This window comes from Photinus pyralis, unplaced genomic scaffold (genome assembly GCF_008802855.1).
Source record: "Photinus pyralis isolate 1611_PpyrPB1 unplaced genomic scaffold, Ppyr1.3 Ppyr1.4_LG1, whole genome shotgun sequence".
In the NCBI taxonomy this organism is placed as follows: domain Eukaryota; kingdom Metazoa; phylum Arthropoda; class Insecta; order Coleoptera; family Lampyridae; genus Photinus; species Photinus pyralis.
In genome coordinates this window covers 38,918,903-38,941,620 of record NW_022170249.1, presented here as the reverse complement: position 1 = coordinate 38,941,620, position 22,718 = coordinate 38,918,903, and the positions used below count along the sequence as shown (strand labels likewise).

The 22,718-nt window shown below is 35.9% G+C and overlaps 3 protein-coding genes across 8 annotated transcripts; all 3 read right to left on the bottom strand.

Annotated features, from left to right (window-relative positions):
* Positions 1 to 3,734: 3,734 nt before the first annotated feature.
* LOC116175094 lies at positions 3,735 to 9,462 on the bottom strand. 3 transcript variants are annotated; one of them, XM_031493208.1, is made up of 2 exons: positions 9,442 to 9,462; positions 3,735 to 5,569 (listed from the first exon to the last, which is right to left on the bottom strand). In XM_031493208.1, the coding sequence occupies exon 2, from the start codon at positions 5,567 to 5,569 to the stop codon at positions 4,280 to 4,282; it is 1,290 nt and encodes a 429-aa protein (XP_031349068.1). In that variant the 5' UTR covers positions 9,442 to 9,462; the 3' UTR covers positions 3,735 to 4,279. The 3 variants fall into 3 exon arrangements, with proteins under 3 accessions (XP_031349068.1, XP_031349061.1, XP_031349054.1); XM_031493201.1 differs by lacking the exon at positions 9,442 to 9,462 and adding an exon at positions 9,232 to 9,372; XM_031493194.1 differs by having other exon boundaries at positions 3,736 to 5,569; positions 9,379 to 9,448.
* Positions 9,463 to 10,042: 580 nt separating this feature from the next.
* Positions 10,043 to 14,003, bottom strand: LOC116175048 (esterase B1-like). 4 transcript variants are annotated; one of them, XM_031493117.1, is made up of 9 exons: positions 12,722 to 14,003; positions 12,119 to 12,339; positions 11,784 to 11,921; positions 11,578 to 11,734; positions 11,337 to 11,528; positions 11,107 to 11,288; positions 10,708 to 11,058; positions 10,516 to 10,663; positions 10,043 to 10,469 (listed from the first exon to the last, which is right to left on the bottom strand). In XM_031493117.1, the coding sequence occupies exons 2-9, from the start codon at positions 12,251 to 12,253 to the stop codon at positions 10,168 to 10,170; spliced, it is 1,605 nt and encodes a 534-aa protein (XP_031348977.1). In that variant the 5' UTR covers positions 12,254 to 12,339; positions 12,722 to 14,003; the 3' UTR covers positions 10,043 to 10,167. The 4 variants fall into 4 exon arrangements, 3 of the variants coding, with proteins under 3 accessions (XP_031348977.1, XP_031348985.1, XP_031348968.1); XR_004146236.1 differs by lacking the exon at positions 12,722 to 14,003 and having other exon boundaries at positions 10,331 to 10,469; positions 10,708 to 10,747; positions 10,803 to 11,058; positions 12,119 to 12,684; XM_031493125.1 differs by lacking the exon at positions 12,119 to 12,339.
* Positions 14,004 to 14,090: 87 nt separating this feature from the next.
* On the bottom strand, positions 14,091 to 20,070 carry LOC116175040 (esterase E4-like). The gene is made up of 8 exons (XM_031493096.1): positions 19,859 to 20,070; positions 16,131 to 16,268; positions 15,924 to 16,080; positions 15,679 to 15,870; positions 15,437 to 15,621; positions 15,040 to 15,384; positions 14,846 to 14,993; positions 14,091 to 14,796 (listed from the first exon to the last, which is right to left on the bottom strand). The coding sequence occupies exons 1-8, from the start codon at positions 19,994 to 19,996 to the stop codon at positions 14,486 to 14,488; spliced, it is 1,614 nt and encodes a 537-aa protein (XP_031348956.1). The 5' UTR covers positions 19,997 to 20,070; the 3' UTR covers positions 14,091 to 14,485.
* Positions 20,071 to 22,718: the final 2,648 nt, after the last annotated feature.

The window sequence follows — 22,718 nt, the reverse complement described above, 5'->3', positions numbered from 1 at the left end:
AAGCGGTAATAACTAATATTTTGAGATATAATAATTTTGAAGACGTTTTTAGTAATAACTATTACCTACTAAAAATAAAAATGTATATTATGTGTTTCATTAAACATTTTTTCCGCCAATTTTATTTTTTGCCCCTCCCTAGATCAAAAGCTGCGTACGCCCATGAGCGTCGATAACTGTGGTTGTTCAAAAAGTAGAAACACAACCGAAACAGCTTATCGCCTCAACATCTGGTTCTAATAAGAGAAAAGAATAATGATGAAATCTAATTTGTAAATCCCTACCTTTGCATGCGTTACATGTTTCTGGTATACATGATATTGAGGTGATATTCTAGGTGAGATAATCTTTCGTGAGGAGATACTGATGCTCTCATTACTCTTTCTTCTTATAACAGGAGAGACTAGCAAAAGCAATTTGATATACTCTGGTTCTATCATGGGTCAATAATTTAGGGTTCTCCACTCAATTCTCGACAGCAATTCATTTTTGATCGCCGGTTATAAGGTAAGGTGGTGGTAAAGTGGAACGTTGACGACGTTAAATGATTCTTCAAGGTTTTTTGAGAGGTTGTTGAAAAATTCTTCAAAATCATCAAAATATTCTTCAGACTTTCCGAATTTCTTGAAAGTTTATTAAAAACTACTCCGGAAGATTTTAGAGATTTTTAAGATTCTACAAAAATTCTTGTTAGTTGTTGGAATGTTTTGAACAACCCACTGAGCAAAGATTTTGGTTTTGCTCAGGTTATTGAAATGCCATTCAAACAAATTTGCTGAGAGATTCTTCAGACATTTGCAGCTCAAAATTTTAAAAATGTCTTTGGGGACTTTCAGTTCTGCAAAAGTACTCCGTGAAATTTTTATGGATTCGTAGGAGACGTTCTTCAGAGGGTCTTTCCACTATTTCTGTAATTATTGATTAGAAATTCATTCAAAAACTTTTGATCTAGGTTATGGAAAATTTTTAGAAATATTCAGAAATTCCCCTTGCCCAGAGTTATCAATAAAGTAATAGTGAAGAATTTCTTATGGGTATTTGAAGAATCACAGAGAAATCTGTAAAAAAAATAAACGACTCTGAAGTATATCTGAAGATAAATGGATAACACTTTTGTGGAGAAAATTTGGAATGCATTTGAACATTCTTTGAGACCTAAATGTGAGACCCGCAAATATCTGCTAGAATCTTTAAAGAACCTTTAAGAAATATCTAATATATTCTAGAATATTGTTCCATCGATTGTTTCGGGCTACACGTTGTGACGAATAGGAAATTCTAAGAACTTTTGTGATTTGATTTCAAAGTTTTTTGTAATTTAGGTAAAGATCTTTTATCGAATTGTCACGATTGTATGTAGACCTTGTTTGTCCTTTCTCAATTTTGCATTATAAAGTACGCTACTTAGTTCTACAAAACATTTGCATTGTTTCGATGTTTACCGATGTATAGTTTATCTTATAATTAATTAAAACGCCACATAGGTGAATGTGAAGGTGGATGGTTTCCAATTTTATAGTTTATTTTGTTTTATGATCTGAATTATAGGTTTAACGGCAAGTTTCTTGAGAGCTCTGTAAAACATCTTTCAATTGTGAAGGTAAGGTAATTTTGGAGAACGTTATAGGTTGCGCCGTGATGTGCGATCACCGACTAAAGTAATGATAATCTGAAGCTTACTGCCACTTAGGCAATCAACCATACACTATCTAAAATGGCAACGTTGAGGTGTAGCTTTTCCGGCACGTGAGGCACTGCCTTGATATAAACAGTAGGTTTAATTGCAAAAATTGGCAAAACCGGATTTTATGCATTATATTATAATTCACATTGGTATCCTTAATCTCGTTTTTCTTTCCATTGAAATAAAAACTGCCTTTAAGGGTATTTTTCCAAGACAAGTTTTGTATTTTAGTGATCCAGTTTTGTTACACACTGATAAAAAAGGCCCACGTAAACGCAGTAAAAAAAAATAAAACTTAAAGATTTAAATAGTAGTTGTGTTTTTTTATTGCGTATCCAATCATAAAAAAGCAGTATCTTCTATTTTTTTACAAAGTTAGGTGGTTTCCAGCCAAACCGAAAGTGAAAAAATTGTAAATATTGTCAATGAATCCCTTTCTTTTTACTCTCAATTGAAAAAATAGAAGTAACAACTTCAGCGAACAATTCATAACAAGTAACCGATGAAGTGGTAATTTATACTCCCTTGGCATTTAAAATCACATTTCCTTTTAATGAAAGAACCATAATATGAACACACTGCTTATCTAATAAGTAATTAGCAAGGTATTTATTCACATTTTATTAACTTGATATAAAGGGAGTAGTAGGTAGCTATATTGCAACAATTGGGAAAACTAATACGCAAATTAAACAAATATTTACCAAATCTTGTAATTATACCTGCTGTAGTGTTTATGCGGCCCATCCCACACGAATCGCCGCCAGAAAACTTACACTTCAACGTTACCATTTTAGATAGTGTATGGTTGGTTGCCTAAGTGGCAGTAAACTTCCGATTATCATTACTTTTGTCGGTGATCTCACATTAGATACATCGATTAGACTCTTCTTGAGATTTTTGTTGTAGTAAAGGTAGACATTTACAGCATTTTCTTACTTGAGTTGACAATCCCAGCTATTCAAACTGCATCTTGTTCAAGATATACTATCATAGTGTTCTATCAACTGTATATAGAACTACTTGTAATTTTGTCCAAAAGGGTACCGTAAATCAACCAAACAGAACCTTTACGGACTTAAAATGCTTAAGATGTAAAATCGAGAAGACTTAAAGTAAGATATACGCAACACATTATTCTTATAAGAAAATACGTTTATTGAATATGGTACATCTAGTATGTATGGAAAAAAATTGCTGTGGCTAGCACAGACACCACCTCATCTGCGCATGCGCATTCTTCGCAAAAGCTTTTCAACTCTTTCTTTTATGTCCTCTGGTCAGCCTGTCTGAGCTTCCGGAAGACGAAACCGCAACCCCAGCCTGCAATTTACTATTAAACTATCTCAAATATACCGTGTTAAAAAAAAACATGTTAAAAAGATCGGAAAAATCGATCGTTAAAAGTATATATGTCGTAGGCATATTGTAAAATCAGTCATTTTATAATACGCCTAGGCAGTTTTATGTCGTAGGCATTTTGTAAAATCCGTCATTTCTAAATTGCGGAGTCATTTTGTGAAATGCTGACCTGTGGGGTTGGGGTAGTTTTCCTTCCCCTTCTAGATGCGTAAGGGATCGCTCTTGAAGAGGAAGGGAACCAATCGCTTACCTCTAGAAAGTACACTGCCCGCGTTTTATAAACTGCCTAGGCGTATTATAAAATGACTGATTTTACAAAATGCCTACGACATATATACTCAATATCTCCTTCAACTTCAACAGTAATGAAATCAGTGAGTACTTATACGGTTACAAACACAATGATCGATGTTAATTATTTTTCGAATCTCAGGTACCTATACAGGGTGGTGACTTGTGTAACGCATCATATGGATTTCAATGTAAAATTCATAACATGCGATTATTGGCTCCCCAAATGTTTTTTAGAGCAAAATTGTATTAAGGTTTTTGGTAGAAAAAAAATTTTACGTCATTCAGCGGTATTAGTTTTCAATTCTTTTCATAATAAAGACGGAAAATTAGAAAAATAAAACTCGCATCTTTTTCAATAATCTGTGATGCCATAATTTTATAATACAAAGACTACACCAATATCCGTCATGCCATGGAATGTCTGCTATAAAACAAAATTTTTAATCAAAAATTCCTCATTCCTTGACACATTGCTCGGGCTCAGATCGGGTGAACGTGGAGGCCATACAGAGCAAGCATTTTCACGACTTACTCTTCTTTTGTAATTTTGAGTCAAAAAATAAAAATACCCTGAAGCCTTGGAACCTCCAATTAGAAGCACCTGGTGCGCAGTTAAAAAGGGAAGAGTAGCTTTAATATCTGTTGGATTTTGCAAACATAAATCACAAAAACAAATTAGCAATCGCCTATTTCATTTCTTTTATTTATCTTGTGATAAAAATTACAGAAAGAGGATACTTTTTAAGAGAGATGACTCAAAAAGGCTACGATATCATAGTATTCAAACACATTAGTCATAGTAGATAGTACTATCGTAACCCTTTAGACAGCTTTATGGTGAGGTTAACCAGATATGTTTATCTGATTACACCTTCGAAGTATGTAGCCTAAAAATTGTGCTACAACTTCTGAACATTGAATTGAAATAAATTATGCTAATTATTCTACAAGGGCAGAGATCGCGTCATTTTGCTGCTCCTCTCTCTGTGATTTACTAATGGTTATTTCGGCGTAGGTGGTATTTTTTGGGGGATGTGTAATGACGGCTTGAATGTCTACTTCAGGTGGCAATATGTAAATAGGCCGGGGAGGTGGGTATTGGTATCCCGTGGAAATATGTGGGGGAAATATTGGTACAGGGTAACTGTATGATGGAGGTGGGTATTGGACGTCTATGTCATGCATATGTACTCGATACGGGTACGATGTCGGTGGGTAATGCATCGCTGGGTACCCGTACCGGGGATAATTTTGACCGTAATTCCAATTGGTCGGACATGTTCCCGTTTGGAAGCAGGATGGTATATGCGAAAAACCGGGGCGGTAAAATGGGCCTTGACGGTAGTAAGGACCTTGTCCATATCCATCATCGTAGCAGCTGTAAGGACAACCTGGTGGTGGAAATTGGTAGTTACTCTGTTGGTAACAGCCGACGCAAAATTGTTGCTGGACGTTTCCACAAAACACGTAAGGCCAAATAGGTTGGTAACTGCACGTCGGTTGTGGTTGGGGTATGTAAACTTTTTGTTGGCGGCAAGTTTCTCCAGCGTCATTTTCGAAGCAGATTTCACGGGATTGTTCGTGCAAAATTGGTGCTACACAAAATGAACCGCAGGCCTTTTTACGATAGTGTACACATTTTGCGTAAGGGTACTGATCTAGCTTTGTACAATGACGAGGGCTTATAATGTGGCAGCACTTTTCCTTAATTTCCTTATGCTTCGTCTCCTCTTCGTAAGAAGTAATGTTGTTAACGTTAGTCGTGTTAACTTGCACCTCCGGTAGATCTACAACGTTTGTGGTATTAACGGTGTTATGAAGGTGAATAACTGTTGTAATGTTATGCCTAGGTTTATCTGGTATTGTCACGTTCAACCCATCTGCAATTAACATATCTACACAATTCTTCCTGCAATCAATTCGACAGGACGAGGACTTGCATCGCGAATGACATGTCCTGTGGCAACACTGCTTCGAAGCGCAAGGAGGTTGAGCTTCACAACATTTTCCACAGTGTCCAGGACAGGAGTTAACAACGCAAAAGCCACATTCACAATTGGCACAAGGTTTTTCAACAGAGTTGCCGCAGTCCGCTGATCTTTTAATACGTCTCCGCAGACAGTTAATGTAGGATCCGTATTCTGTATCTTTGCATTCTTCATTGCAACTCGCAGATGACTTTGCCGATATAGTAATTAACAAAAACAGCACTAGCAGCTTGAATTGCATCTGAAAAATAATTTAAAAAAACATATAAGCTTAGATTTTTTCAAAAAAATTTTATAAAATTTACTTGACTAGTAATTTACTATCATAATAATGCATATGATTCCATATCATATCATATGGACCGATTTGACCAAACTTTAAGGGTTGGTGTAACTCAAATATCTCGTTCAAGTTCGTGAATCAGTCAATTTCCGCTATATTGGAAGAAAATGGCGGACAATTTTATATGTTAAATAGTCAAATGGCTGTAACTTATCGTATTATGTAGCGATTTCCTTATAAATTTGTATGGGGTGGCGTAACTCATAAATACATTCTACTACTACTGTCAAAAAACCTGTCATTTTCTAACGAATTTCGAAACACGAAGTACTAGATTTTTCAACGATTAATTAATAAGTAAAGTTGCTCTTGACAACGTGCGCGAAAACATCAACAGGGAAAAATAGTATATTAAGAAACAAGTATATAATCAAGTCTTTAAAGCACGTGCAACGAGTTTAAGACACATTGCAAGTGCTTTAAAGACCAATTATACACGCGTTTCTTTATAGTATTTTTTATTATACCTGCAATATAATTTAAAAATAAGGGGAATAAAATGAAATCATATTGATCTTATACTCGAATACATTTCTAATTATGTGGGCTGATTATTTGTTATTCCATGATTGCCATGGAAATGTCACTTGACGTTCGCGTATAATTCGGTTAAAGACACAATCTATTCAGTGGCTTATTGCTGCAGCAGAAGAACCTGTAAAATCAAAATGCAAAAGCCTATTATAAAGAATATATGCAAAACTGTTGGCGTAGATTAATATGAAGATTAATAGGAAGGATCTTTCAAACAAGGTCTTAAATGCATCGTTCATGTTGTCATATATGAAGGAAATGTCAAAGGCAGGTATTTAAATCTTATACCCTTCGCTGCATTCATTCAAAACTTCAATCAATATTGCGATTAGAAAGTGGAACAGATTTGGCAGCATACCTACTCTAAACCACGTGCGTTTGTGAAAGCTTCCCACAAAGGATACGAGCCAAAGACACCTTTTTCGTTTGCAAAAAGCGATCCGAGGGGATATTTTTTTCTACAACTGTCAAAAAAACCTGTCATTTCGCACACATGACAAAGTTGAACTTACACAGCAACTTTAATTAACAATCGGTTCATTTGTAGAAAAAATATTGCATTTGACTTCAGTCTCAGTCTCATGGGTGTCGTTGGATTAGACTTGCTAAGGGCTATCGAATAACATTCAGCACGTCTAGTATGCGAATCGAAAACCAATCATCCTCTACCTACACCTAATCGGCAGAGCCGAAAGGGATTTTTTACCCTTTTTTGTATGTGCATTGCATATTTCTTCTTCAGTTTGAGTTAATTTGTTGCTATTTTTTGCTCCTAAGTATAATAAATATATAATTTTTTTAATGCTTCCATTTCACTAAACAGAGACAGACCTTTCAATACTTACTCCTTTCTCTTGAAATGGTACATACGTATATTACATCTATATGTATCCTTTTAAATGGACGTCATCAAAGCACTAGAGAATTTGCCCAACCTAAATAACATTTATGTATCTATTAATAAATAAAAAATAATATGGACTTTCTAGTATAATATAATTCCTACGTAAGCATTTGTTTAATTGGTTCAATAAAATGGAGTATCGCTAAGAAATATGCGTGACATGTTTGCCATTACATTTTCTGATATCCGCTTTTAAATCCTTCATTGACTAAATGGTGGAATAAAGATGCATATATTATTGTAACAAAACGGCGGCAATGTGGTGCATTCAACCGGGAGTAATATAAATGTTGCAAAGGTACCGTGCGCGTGTATTGTGGAAGGAATTTTTTTGTTAATCCTGATTCCTGCAACTTGCCATTGGAAACGCAAGGTCTCCTCATTCTGGGTCACGGTCTACATACATTAATGCTAATCTGTTGTGTTGGTTAAATCAAGTTCATAAACCATTTTTGATTAAATTCAATTTAAAGCTCTATAAAGCCTACAGTAGCAGTAGGGGGCTAATAGGTATCAGGAACAATGTCCTTTTTAGATCATTTTCCCACTCATGTTGGAAGGTGCTATTATGGCCACTTTATCCGTCCGTCTCAGGTCAACTACTCCTACAGTTTTCAACATATTTAGTTAGTTCTTTTTGCATTCGATAGCTCATAGTTCTGTACCTCAACCAAGAAAAATCTGGACGATTAATATCAACTTTATTATCTAGTGAAGGCAGTAAAAATCATATGTTTGCATTCGCCAACTGTGCAATTCCAATTTTCTAATTTATGGCGAGAATTCTTTGAAATATTAACCGCAGACGTTTCTAGTAAAGACAAACATAGCCCATATACAGGGTGACAGATGAAACATTTCCGAGACAAAATAAATATGAAATTCCTTGGTAGAAATAAAGATTTGTTACCATATCAGGATGCTATCAAAAATATTAAAATTAAAATACTATAGACCCCGCATATTTTGGGTAAAAAGAATTCTTTCTAATGAAATAGTTATTTATATAACAAGAGCGCGAAGTTCAATTTCGCGCATTGAGACTTCGCCTCGTCAAAATACCAGTCAAATGCCCGAAATAACTTCGCGCTAGCGTTATATACAATATTTTTTCTACAACTGAACCGATTGTTAATTAAAATTGCTGTTTAAGTTCAACTTTGTCACGTGCGCGAAATACTTTTTTTCACTGTTGACGATTTCGCGCACGTTGTCAATAGCAACCTTACTTATTAATTAACCGTTTAAAAATCTAGTACTTCGCGTTTCGAAATCCGTCAGAAAATGACAGGTTTTTTTTGACAGTTGTAGAAAAATAAAGTTTATTACAAGAAAAATTTTATACAAATGGAAAAGATTAAAATATAAAGATGAAAACTTTTATAACTACTTATTTTTCAGACTCTAAAATTTGATTTGTAAGCTTTTAAGGTCTAACCAAGGGTAAATCCAATAATGAAACTGGAAACGACTTTTTCAGATTGATTAAAGTATCTTTGTTTTTATCGCTTAGGTTTTACTTTGGCATAGTTTGAAGATTTGAGTTTGAGTTACTTTATCATGTACATTGGAATTCTTTGGATTAAAATCCCAACTGGATCCACCCAAGAAACTCAGTGGGTTTCTTCTTAATGGGCCCATGACAGTACCATCTTAGTATAAAACCTAACAGTACGTTTCTTACACCTAATGGTAGCTCTAGAGTTACAACAAAATAATAATTATATTATTATTATATAGGCTGTGTGGTAAACGGAGTCGTTGTAGATGTGGACAACGTCGATCTAATACTGTATAGGAAGCTTTGGCTTAAAAGAAAAACGTTTCTGAGCGAGTTCGTTTGGTTGGACCATCGAGTAAGAACTGAGCAAATTTTGTAAAAGAGTAAAAGGTCCTTTCTGTCAAAGACAGTTGCACCAAATTAGTGCTCAAACCTCTTAGGGGGAAAGTGGTGCGTAGTATGGCTTCAATTTAGCCTTTTTCTGCTGTATCACCAGTATACTATAACGGTTAGCTTTGGAAGACTTTGACCACGATTTGCAATTGAGACACTAAAGCAATGCACTAACAAAAAGAAACGTGATCACTTCCATTGGAATTCACTAAAATTAAGGTTACATACCTCCTTATCCGATCAAGGGCGCACTGTAGCACCTTAGTAACTACCTTTACAACTAATTAATCAAAACTATGGATTTGCTTCCTTTCACTTTTTTTCATGAAGAAATCACAATTCAAGTAAAAAAGATGGTAAAATGAGTAAACTTACATTATACAAAGGAAAATGACAGCGACTGTTTCGGTGCAATTGATCTAAGCGTGTTTAACTTACATTGCCGTTATCATGTAGATCACACCTTTTGAGATAAGAAATATTTGTAGAATTTTGATGTAAATGTTTAATTAAGCGAGTAACGGTACCGTGGCTGGATCTAACGATGTGCTATTTTCTGAGTTGACATAGTACAAGATTTTGTTTAAATTTTATTACGGTACCTATACTTTTATCAGACCCCTCAACTGACTGTTCTGCTACATTCCATGTTTTTTTGGCGTTTTACTACCAGTGATCTGTGTCATTTGTGGTGCGCAACTAGCGACTTCGGTTAATAATGCATTTTCCAGTTATGTAGCCCATTAATTGTGCCTACTTACCTCACCCCTTATTCGGTGTTGTTTTGTCGACATTGTTTCAGGTCATTGTCTATTAAGGTTCCTCAATAGTCAGATCGCTATAACTACAATATCTTGAAAAATAAATAAACGGTGAAAATAGTTGCCGTCTACTAAATTTATAATGAATATTGTTTGTAATATTGGAAAAAACTCTTTTTTGCAAAATCCCAATAAGTCCTTTAACAATCCGCTATTTTTGTCAAAATCTTGAAATTATATGCGACTAAATATCTAACTAATAATTAAGTAATCCTTGCTAAACATTTTTAAAAATTTACTAAGGTTACAGGTTACAATGACAAATTAAAAATACGAAAATTGAGTGGTTTGAATAAATATCTTGCCGTAGAAAATCTATTTTAAGATTTGCAAGTTGGTTATATCATTTGCGCTGCGCAAAGCGGAACAATTTCCACCAAAACGCGATTCGATCTTCATCTGGATTAACGCCGACCGTTAAATTTTCTCCGATTTCTAAAAAATGCACCCGATCTTTTTCCACGGGTTTCCATAGCACGCTTATTAGAGAATCCGTCACTTTAGAATTCGGATTTCCGGTTCTTGCAAAATTGGCCCAAAGTTTTATAAACCGCTTCACAGTTTTCATTTCGGTACTGTGCTCTGGTGGAGGTAGCGTTGCTGGGTTCATGAAAAGATATCCTAGATCATCAGCATGACAAACACCTACGAAGAAATGTAGTTTCTGACATACTCGATACGACGACATTACCTGGACCAGGTTCTTCACTAACCTTCTTCATGAGATTGAGTTCTGTGTCCACAGACATCCTGTATATGTAAATGGTACTTGAATGAGAATCTATAAAGTGGCTTAAAGTAAAATGTAGCGGCCAAGTGAAATGAGAATCTCCTTGCAACTGAAAATTAAAAATTAGCGTTAGACATTAGCGAATGTAGAAACCTGATAGTAGCGGTTTCTATTTTTCTGAGACGGTTTCTCACTGCCAAAATAGAAGGACTTTATTTCCTCAGCAAGTTTCATAGACAATGAACTACCTTTAGGAACATTCCAAATGAAAGGTATTTCAAGCTCGAAGTCAACTGGCACTCTGTCAGCGACGTAATTATAGAAATGATCGTTAAAGTAATTTACCACCATGCCCTCTCTTGAGGTATATCCCATAATAATTGGAACCTGGTTGTAAGTTCCTGCTCGCATTATTTCCAAAGGCTCCTTTGTGAGAAAAGCAGTGTTTGATGGGACATTTTCGATGACAGGTCCAAATGGTCGGAAAAATGAGGGCTGTAGTGCCTGTAATTTTTTTACTTAGAAATTGTTAAGTACTTAAAATAAACTTGCATTTGGAATTTTCATTTGTAGTTGTATAATATCATCAAAAGACATTTGTTGCAGAATTTCCAAGTACTGTTTCTCAGTAGCTTGCACACTTAAAACATTTTTGAGAATGGGAAGGGTGGCTTGCCCACGCGACCACCCTGCAGTGGCGACCCCACTTTGCATAATCGCCTTGTGAAACAAACCTAGAAGACAAATTTGATGTGATTAACCAATCATCTTCCTATTGGTACCTTTGGCGAGCGGTGAAAGTATTAATAAATGAACAGAAGCACCTCCAGCACTTTCACCAAATATTGTAACATTATGTGGGTCACCTCCGAAATTCGCGATATTTTCTTGAATCCATTTCAATGCCATGATTTGATCTTTTAAGCCCGCATTACCGGGTACATCAAGGGAAGGGTCAGAAAAATTTAAAAATCCTAAAAAATGAAAATCGGTATTATAATATCGCTATACGTTCCAACAAACCTAGTAAGCCTACTCTATAATTGAAGGTAACAAGGACTACATCTTCAGTTACTAGATACTCGGGTCCGTATAGATCCGCGTTTCCTGAACCACTGACAAACCCACCACCGGGCACCCAACACATTACCGGCTTGCAACCGTCACCATTTGTGGGCAACTGTAATATTAGAATGCTTTTTTATTGAGACTTCATAAGTGCAACTTACGTTTGGAGTGTATACGTTAATAAAAAGGCAATCTTCTGTCCCAGACACTCTACCAGTTATAAAATCTTTTGATATGCATATACTACCGTGTTTGGTGGCATCTCTTATTCCCTGCCAATCATCCGCTGGTGCAGGCGCCTTTAAATGTTAAAAAATATAGAGATGGAAATTTTTTCCGATATATCGTGCCTTATCAATATATCCTGGGCACGAGAGATTGTGATTGTAGATATGTCTTAAAAACACGTTAATTTTATTTCCCAATTACAATGAAAAACTTGGAAGGGAATATCAACAAACTATGTCAGCAAAAAATTATACGAAAAGATGGTTACCTTAAACCTTAAAGGACCGACTGGTGCTTTGGCATAGGGAATACCTTTAAAACTGTAGTAGTCCACACCCCTGTAATCTCTTGCAACTTCTCCTCTGAGGGTACCATTTTTTATAGTTACCAATGGTTCAGACATGCTTCACTTACGAATCGTTATTTTTGTTTGTCACAATCATGAATCGTTATTTTTGTTTCGTGCTCCGAAAGTGCTTGTAAGATAACCTGTTGATATCAATTCAACAGCTAAATCGGCTAAACAAATACGTTGCTCAATATTACGAGAAATTTCTTTAATTGAAAGCACCCCTTTTATCACACTTTCAGTTCACGCGATGATGGAATAAATTATTGTATCTACTCCTAATTTAATTGTTATATTAAACATTTGCTACCTGTACTGAGAGGATATCAGGAATTGCACAATATGAAAATCTGTTGCTAGTGTGCTTCTCGTATAAGAATAATTGTTATCAATAACTTATAGAGTAGGTATCATATTGATGTAACCACGGTTAATCTGTAAATCATGCCGTTCTGAATGGCAGGATTACATTCATTGGGATATCGGGAAAGAAACAACGATAAAATGGCGAGTTTTTTTTACCTGAGTATGATGATACATTACTGAACTGGCCCGTACGTATATCAGTAGAAAAGCATAAAAACAAGAGGCCCATACTCACAAACCCAATGGAGCACTGCAAACCTTTGATTGTTAAAAGTAATATACTAACAATGACTAGCTGTTACATTCTCGAAATTGTACTCTTTGCGCGCAGACATGTTGATAGGTGGATTATACATAGTCAAATTCATAAGTTTGGAACCAGAAGTAGTAATAACGTGATACTTCCACAGAGACGACTTGTAAAATCTCATAAATGTTGCTGTTAAACTTTACAATAAGATGCCAGAAGACATAAGAGCTCTCCCTTATAATTACATTTAAAAGAAGGGTTTAAAAATTTTAATGAAACACGCTTTTTATTCTGTCAAAGAATTTGAAACGTTAGATCTAAAACTGTCTTAGTTAGCCTTTGTTTCTATATTTTTTGTATTGACGTTATAAAAAAGACTTTGTATCTTTCATTGTTGAATAAACATGATCGTTATCACAAACCTAAATATACGTGTACGTTGGAGAATTTGTGTTCAAAAACCTTGAATTTGCTTAAATAACCAGAGACCTAAAACTAGAAGCGAACGCTGCAAGATGCTTCAACCAAATAGAAGCATTTACAGTATGCCAGTGACACTCTACCCACATAGTCCATTGCAATTGATCGAGTTGTGGAGGATCTGCCTTAAACGATATTCTTCATGATTAATGGTAACTTGGAGACGTTGTGAACCTCTTCTTTAAACCATCTGAGCCGGCGGAGTCTTACCACCGTTGCAGTCCCACTGTACACGGCTCTCAAAAGAAAAATGATATCTCATATCAATAATACGGTTACACTCATTTAATTGCCCATAATTTGGACCTCACCCAGCTTTTGACGTTTTTAAATAAGCTGAGAAAACAGTAGTGGACAAAGAAGTAGTAAAACTAGCTTCAAAAATGGTTTTCTATGCAATTTCTAGGTCGTATTTCTACAACCAGTCCTAATGAGTAACCTAACCACTCCATACCTTACGACTTACTGGCGCCTAAAACCTTCGTACGCATTAAAAAAGACAGGTATAACATTCGAATCAATCAAAATCCGTATTCAAGAGTTGCTGGGCACAATAAATGTTCGGTAATCGTGTCAATGAATAATAACGTGTTTCTCCCGTTCTTTCACACCTAACCTAACATTATGCGTTTTTTACTAACTTCCGCCAGTGCGGCGATGCCACGTTCTACTAAAATACATAACACATCCATTGTGTAAATCGGAATTTCGTGAGGAAACGCGTCAAGAAATGCACATACGCAAAGAGCTTAGGGCTTACAGGTTTCTGTTTCACCATTAATAAAAAAGCGCAAACATATTTGGATAGTGTTTAATGATAAAATGCAGATTCTGTATGCCATCAATGGTTACGTTGAGTGTCACCGTCGGGATAGTTTTCACAGTAGCAGCATATGGTGAACTTATGCCCATCGATGGAATTGAGAAGTTAACGTATCGTTTTGGTGGTCATGTTACGTTTGACAAGGTAAAAACTTTTTCAAAATGATAATTAGGAAATTGAGCTCCAGTTGCACCAACAAAATTAAGCCTTGCTAAAAGTTAAGTCGAACTTAAAATCTATGGCAACGATTATTAAGACAATCGTTACTATGGTATTTAAGTTATGCTTAACTTTAAGGGATACTTAATTTTGACGGTGCAATTGGCCCTGAAATTTACATTTAGACTTGAGTATGTTATATTTCAATTTACAGCTTACTCGAATGGGGACTTAATAAAAATAAAGATTGCCAAAATTTCATTCGTTCACATTCAGGATTAACGCCAACAGTCAGGTTATCTCCAATCTCCAAGAAATGAAACTTCTCAGGTTCAACGGGTTTCCAATCAACTGCAATAAGATCGTCTTTAATGGCGGGATTGGGATTGCCCGTTCTTGCAAAGGTGGTCCAAAGTTTCTTAATCCTTCTCACGGATAAGTCTTCTACACTGTTTGGTATGATCGAAGGCGTTAGTGCATTTGTGAACAGGTAACCCAAATCGTCTCCGTGGCAAACTCCTTAAATTAGAAAAGCTTTGGTCCAAAATAAGAAAAAAAGAGAACGTACCTGGAGCATTGGCTTGGGCAAATCTTTTATACACATTTAATGAGGAATCTACAGTCAGACGGTATAAATAGATGGGTTCACGGGCTGTTAGACTATGGTGTTTAACTGCAATGTATATAGCCCACACAAAAAGATTATCACCTTCCATCTGTAAGGAATCCCATTAGCGATAATTAGTTCCGAAATACTATTACCAGATAAAATTGGTCCACATTCTCATGAGTAGGTCCCCCGCTTCCGTAATAAAAGTTCTTTATTTTCTCAGACACAATTTTCGACAAGTTACTATTTTTTTCCAGTTTCATAACGTGGGGTATCGTCGTACCGAAATCAGTAAGAAATCTTAACTCGCCATGTTTTCTTTTAGAGTCTATCTCAGATATTATTCCTTCCCTAGAATTGAAGCCGATCATTATGGGAACGTGATGGTAATTTCCAGAAAGTATAACATCTAACGGTTCTCTTGTCAAGAACGCATTCTTTGCCAGGGGGTTTTCGACAATCGGTCCAAATGGACGAACAAAGTCAGCGGTGAATAGCTAAACGAAATGGAACTTTAGACCTCCACGCTACTCTAGGAACCTCACATACATCTGGGAGTTTCTCTTGCAACTCCAATAGTTGGTCCACTGGCATCTTCTGAAGGATATCCAGCACTTCCTTAGCGTTGGTCGTTTCTAAATTTAGGGCTTTTGTTACTAGTGGAAGTGAGGGTGATCCCTTTGCCCAGCAGCAAAATGCGCTGGAGCTTTGCAAAATAGCTTTGTGAAATAGACCTAGACAATTTTAAATATCAACCCCTGAGAGTCCACTATTCAATATAAATACGGTACCTTTTCCCATTGGAGACAAAATCATATAGTGAATAGAAGCGGCGCCCGCACTTTCCCCGAAGATCGTAACATTATTTGGATCTCCACCGAACTTGGATATATTACTTTGCACCCACCTCAAAGCCATAATTTGATCTTTCAGTCCAGCATTACCGGTAGCTTCAAGATCGGGATCGTCAATGCTTAAAAACCCTGCATGCGAAACATTAAAATAATGCGCGAACTAATTTATATTCGCTTATTACCTAATATACCCAGCCTATAATTAATTGTAACGAGCACAACAGATTCGGTTATTAAAAAATCAGGGCCGTACAGTTCACTACTTCCGGAACCTAGTGTAAAGCCGCCTCCGTGTATCCAAACCATTACGGGTTTCAAATTCGGATCCTCAGCGGGAAGCTAAAAGTTGCCATTAGTAAGGTTTTACGTGCTATATTTCAGTGGCGTGCTTTGGGCGTGAAAACGTTAAGATAGAGACAATCCTCTGCTCCGATTATGTTTTTAAATATCATATGCCTGGAGTAGCACTCTGATCCCTCTTTAGTTGCATCGCGGATTCCTTCCCAGGGCTTCGCTGGTTTTGGAGCCTGAAAAAATAATTGCATGAATACGGTTTCGATTAATTTGTTGATCATGTTAAGAAATTTTGATGTAACTGAAAATAGTCTATATTTTAAGTAGGTAGTTTGTAGAGCTTGTTTATACACTCGGAGGTATTTGCGTATCAAGCGATATATTTTTGTATTTAATACTGTAGGCATATAGGAAATTAAAGCCCTTTCCAATGATGTGTCACTCTACCCAACAGCAGGGTTGTACATTTTGAAGTAAAAGATGTCCCACTTCCAACCAAAATCGACGAGTTTTTGTGTTTTCCAAAAACTATTCCCTTGCGGAGTATTCAGTCTGTGTCGTTTTCGCTGTGCCACCCTGTATAAGCAAATTGAAGTGCCTGTGAGTTCAGTTCCAACTTCAATGAAAAACAGCATCCGTTCTTAATTCTTCTTAATTTATTTGGTCAATGGGACATTAACCTGTTTTTTTATTTAATAAATTTAACTAAAACCAAACAATTCTATAGACTATAGCTCCAAAGGTATCATACAAGGTTTCCAAAAAACACCCTATATATGCTGAATATAACATTCGCTCAGACTATCCAGCAATAGGGTTCCAGATATCAACAATGCTCAACTATTCTGATATTTTTAACTAGATCACAATCGCGCCCTGTAATGTAATGTCGGAAAAACTAGGTAAAATCTGGAAAACTCTAAAATGTGTTTTCGATTTTCACCAAAAACAAGTATATCTTAATTTTATTTGTATTTGTCTGTTTTGTTCTCCGCCTTTGTTGTCACAAACACCAGTTTTTGTTATTTCAAGCATTGAATAATATATTATTCAATGTTTCAAGTTAATAATCATTATTATTAAATTATTATTTTGGTTATTTATTATATAAGACGATTAAGGGATACGTTAGCCATTGAGTGAAAGATTAATTCAAGAGTGGCCCAACCACGAGTAAATTAATTTTACGAGATGGTTAGTTTCCCTTTATCGTCGTGTACAATACAAAACTTTATTTTATAGCAGAAGCTATATAAATCATTGTAAAGCTTCTGACAGTTCTGAATTTAATTTATACGTCAAAAATAGCAAACTTATGTTTTCCATCGCGGTCGTTTCCATGGAAACAGCATTGCCATATGCCCTAAATGTCATTTTATATCGTCCTGCGCGTGCCATTTGAAATAAGAATGAGAGATGTCATTAGAATTCACTTTATTTACCCTGGTGGTTTAAGTGATCACTTTATCTACCCTTACGGTTAAAGGTCGACTTAGCCTACTCATTTAAACCTGTCTTGTTAACATAGGACGTAAGAGAGAAAAAATATTGCAATTAACAATAAAAAAAGTAAAGTTCCATAATAAAAGTGCTAGCACGGCTCAGTTGTATTGAAAATGTTCCAAACCGAAAGTTAAAGGAAGCCCATTAACATTTTAAGGAAAATGATGGGAAGAATGTCCGAACAGGTGATACCACCAAAGTAAGTACCTAAATATCTATTCCCCATGGTAGATATTGAGATAATAAGGCTGAATCCTGGGCGGAATAAATTTTGTTAACACTAATGAATCATTGATTTCTTTTATTATTATTTTTGTGGTTTGTACACTCATTACTTAATAAATTAAACCAAAATAATGCACTCTGTAAAAAGTTTATAAAAACATAAATCAAATATATCTTAATATATCTAGCATGGACGAAAGAACAAAAATAACTAAAATTGTAATAATTTGACAGGGAAGAATAACAAGAATCTGTTATATAATAATAAACTAGATGAATAATGTGATATTCAGCAGAGGACCCTTACTTTTAATTTAATCATCTATTATGTCAATATCAGTATTTATTTAACTAGATTATAACAATTAAATGCAAGATTAACAAAGTAAGTTCAATGTAAAAGATAAAATACTTCGTTGAAACATTTTTGATAGGGAATCATCTATTTTATATTATTGGTAAGGTTTTGTGGTTTCCTAGATAAATGTTTAAAAACGAGTAGATAGATCGTAAAATTATTTAACTATTAAATTTCATCAGACACTTGGGCAACATAGGTAAGCAGTTTAACCAGTGAATAATTCATACTCAAGTTCATAGAATAAATCAAAAACAAAACGCAAATTCCTAATATTGATCTGCCAATTAACAGTTGACATCAATTTCAGGTTACCGATATAATGAAGTCAGAAATTACCTGGAAATTACTTTATTTGATGTGTGCCATTGAATAAAATAGTAGTGGTTTTATTCAATGGTCTTACCTAACTCCACAATGGAAAGGTTTAATGCTTTGAAGGATCATTCAGGGGGAAGTCGAGAAATAATGAATGAATTTGTTTTAAGATTGTGAAAAACCGAAGTGAATTCCAATATTTGATGGTTAGGTGCAATGAAGTGCTTTATTTTAAAAAGCGATTGTCAAATATGTGGGGTTAAATTTATAGCTAATTAGTTATTTATTATAATATTTAAATCTCAAACGAGAAAGCTATTCTCTTGCAATTGATTATTTTATGACATACTTTAAGTGAGATATGTAAGTAGGTATATGTACAGAAACAGAACAAAAGCAAATTCAACAAAAGCAATACAAACATTTAATCTTTTGTATCACTCGAAATAAACTTACTTGTAAAATTATACGGTTGGCATAATAGCCAAAGACAGAATATCGTACATATTTAATTTTGTATAAATTTTTAATTATTGAATATTACTATTCTGCATTTTCGCTTCTTATTTAATTTAATTGGACGTGCTCAGTAGTCGAATTAGAAGGGGAACCTCTAGTAGATAAATGACAAGGTTTAAAAAACGTTGTTTGAATACTAATTTTTTATTGGTTGTCAGCAGTTAACCTTTCAAGGGACGTCCCGTGAGTAATAATTACTCACGGCTGATATCTAATATCGGTACTTTACAAAACCAATATTTAATATTGCAGGAAAAAAATTTAATGCTTCACCCGTACACAGATGCTATTTTGAGATTATAGCTACTTATGATTAACGCGTTGAGACCTGATGGAAATTAATTAGCACTTTTCGTCAACATTAACACCTACACTTAAAATAACAATTACAATGTATGTTGTACATACATCCTATTTTACATAAAAATCGCTTCTCATTGGACCTTCTTGCCGTCAAATCCTTGAAGGGGGCATGCGGGACACACATAATAACATTAGCATTCCCATGTTATTTTAGCTAGGTTTCAATGTATTATAGGCCAACATTGGAGTACTTTGGACCGAGATTACATATTTAAAGCCATGGACAATTAGTGGAACATTATCTGTGGTGACAGACAGTATTTTAACCAATTTATACGAAATTTCACTTTATGAATTTGCAAACAACTCTCCGTGACCCAGACATTGCCTAATCCGGATTGGACTAGTTGACATTCATCGACGAACTCGATAAAAAACAATACGTACATAGAAGCCGCTATCACCTTTAAACTTTCAATACTATTAATACCAGAATTTAAAAATACTACAGACTACTTTCGTTGGTAATGCATTTGTTTTTTTCATCGATGATGTATAACCTACTTTCACCATCTGTTCACATGAAGGTGCACTAACCTTAAACCTTAATTCGCCAATTGGGGCTTCGCCATAGGGAATTCCTTGAAAACTGTAATATTTATTTCCTTGATAATCATTTTTAACATTCCCTTGAAGCACCCCTTCGTTCACTGTCACACGAGGATTATCGGCCATACTCGACACACTACGCGAACTTATTTGAGAAAACGTTGAAACTAACGTATTGTAGTGTAGAGTGGTAGTATAGGTTATATACTTTATATATGTGGAATAATCTCCCGTTGAGTACTTAATCTAAAAACCGCAATTACGTAATGAGTAATGGGAAATTTCCTTTTCATCTACAAGACATGTTTAGTTTACCTATTTAATATTGTGCAAGACTGGAGTAACTTATTTTGCAGTTCAGGGCTGATTTTTAGTGACGCCCTGGATTCTCAAGTATATTTATTGTTTGGATCGATCTGGATAATAAAATAAATCATTATCAAAATAAAGGACTTGTTATATTTATAAGAATAAAGAAGCATAAATATTATAAATTAAGGTCAGTGAGCCATACTAAAGATAAAATATCTTTGTATTATGTCGCTAAAGTCATATTGATCAATTTAATCCTTATTGATTGATAGGTTGAAGGGTCGATGTTCTCTAGCTAGAACAATTGGATTTCTCAAGTAAGTTTGAAATGGCCTAGGCGTTGAATGGCATTCATCAAAATTTTGTGCAAATACAAGGCCAAGGGTCGTTTTATTTCCATCTTAGGAAGGAATTGATTTTTTTAATTGACACATTCGAGGACACATTCCTGTCGGAAATGGGCATCTTTGTAACTGGCAAGCGGAATCTAGAATACTAGAAGTTTTTCCGCTTGGAGCTGGTAGGTGTGGTACCGCACCTGTAACTTGTCAAAGAGTTTCGAGATACCCCGATGGTCATTCGGGGTGGCGAGCTGGACCCGGATGCCGTTCGAGTGATTTTTGGTTTTGGTAAAGGCCAGCTTCCTCTCGTTCGTGTGTCGAGTTCTTGCCACCCGTTGATCCGCTCGGGTGCGGCCGCTCTTGTATGTTATCGAATTCGGTTCTCTTACGGCTACTGGTCTCGCTAGGATATTCCGGTATGACTTCAATGATATCACGTTCGTTTCGCCTCGAACATGGTCCAGCATCGCTTGGAGGCGCTGGAGCCGGTCTTAAAATGGCGCTTTCGCACGAAACGGTTCTCATTTGGGTGGCTCGCCAAAGTTGTTGAGGCGGGAGTGTGAGGGCTTCTTCTTCTTCTTGCTGTTCTTCACAGATTGGAAGCCCTCTTGATCTCTTTTTGGCAGCGGCGGAGGGAGCTTTCTCCATCGGCTCGAGATGACTTGAATCGAGTCGTGCACGATGGACGATGGATTCTTGTCCGGCAGGTTTCCGCAGATTCTATCTCCGCTACCGAGAGTGCCTGAAGAACCTCCATGACACCGGCCAATCCAGGAGAATATAGCACCATCCGTAACCGCTCTCGGCACTCTCCGACGACGGCGGGCTTCTTGATTTGAAATAGAAAGATTAGATCGTTCCTTATTTCCTTAGGAAATCGTGTTAGGAAAACCCAACGTGGAGAATGCTTTGAAAAGATCAAACCCCTATTTGCATTAACAAATGCATTAATCGGTGAGAAATTGTTCTAGAGAGCTCTCCTAAGATTAGTGTTGCTCTTTCGAACGCTGGCACTCAACTTGATCCAAGCCTTATACTAGAGCGAGTTGAGTATTTCAATGATTGGTTATTGTGAAATAAAGCGCTTACAAGGTCGGAGATACCTTTAACTACAAGAAACGGCAAGAAGAAGTCATTCGTTCACGGGCAGTCTCAGACGCCAAATCTGCCCCAATCATAATCGTAAAGTGTGTCGCGCGTTTTAGGTCATCCGCCAGGGTCGTGTCTGAAGAACGAAGATTATATCTAGAGTACGATATCAACGCCACCAAGCCACCACCGTACCGCTGAAGAAGATTTTATCAGCAGGTTCAGGAAGAGAACGAGATACTTGAATATTCCCACTACGGAACATAGTCCTCGGATTCTGTGATCGGTCCGTGCATAACACCCCTAGGAAACCAACTTCATTTCTACATCGAAGAAGCAATCAACGAGAGGCCACGCCCAAGAACAGATTATACAAAATGGGAGAGGGGCGCATTTTTTATTTTTCAATTCTTCTTCCGACAGAATCGGCCGGGAAAAGCCTCCATGTTCATTAGCATGTTCAAGAACTGGGACTCTTTTATAACATGCGATCAAAAATGAGTTGCTGTCGAGTCACCTTTGGAATTTTTGTTTACATGGTAAATCATATTTAACTTGAACTTCCAAAGGCGACTCGACAGCAACTCATTTTTGATCGCCCGTTACTATTTATTGCGTAATTACTTTTACCTGAATCCGTCAAGAAAATCTAAATTTCAGGGCTATTTTGACATTAGAAAGTTGATCTTTACCTGACTAGTACTGTAATATTTTTACCTGACTCCCATTACAGTCCTAGTACTTGCAAAATAACCAATTAGATCGTTCATTGAATAAGTTATTCAATCAACGTTTGGATATTTATAATGCAGACTATGTGGATATTTTTAAATATTAATATACCTATACAAAGGATAATGGTTTTTTAATTACTAACAATTAATGGAATATGTGTGGAAGTAACCATTCCTTTAGTTTTGCGCCAGTCATTAAAAGGTTTGTACGCCTTTTCGTACTTTCTTGACTTTGTAGGGAGGGAATACACTACGGCGGCCGCATCTTCGGCTACATTATAACATCGTCTCGCGTAGGTACTCTTCTTCACTGATACCTGCTTTTGTACCTAGTTATTAAGACTGTATAGTTGAAAAGTACAAAGTATAAAC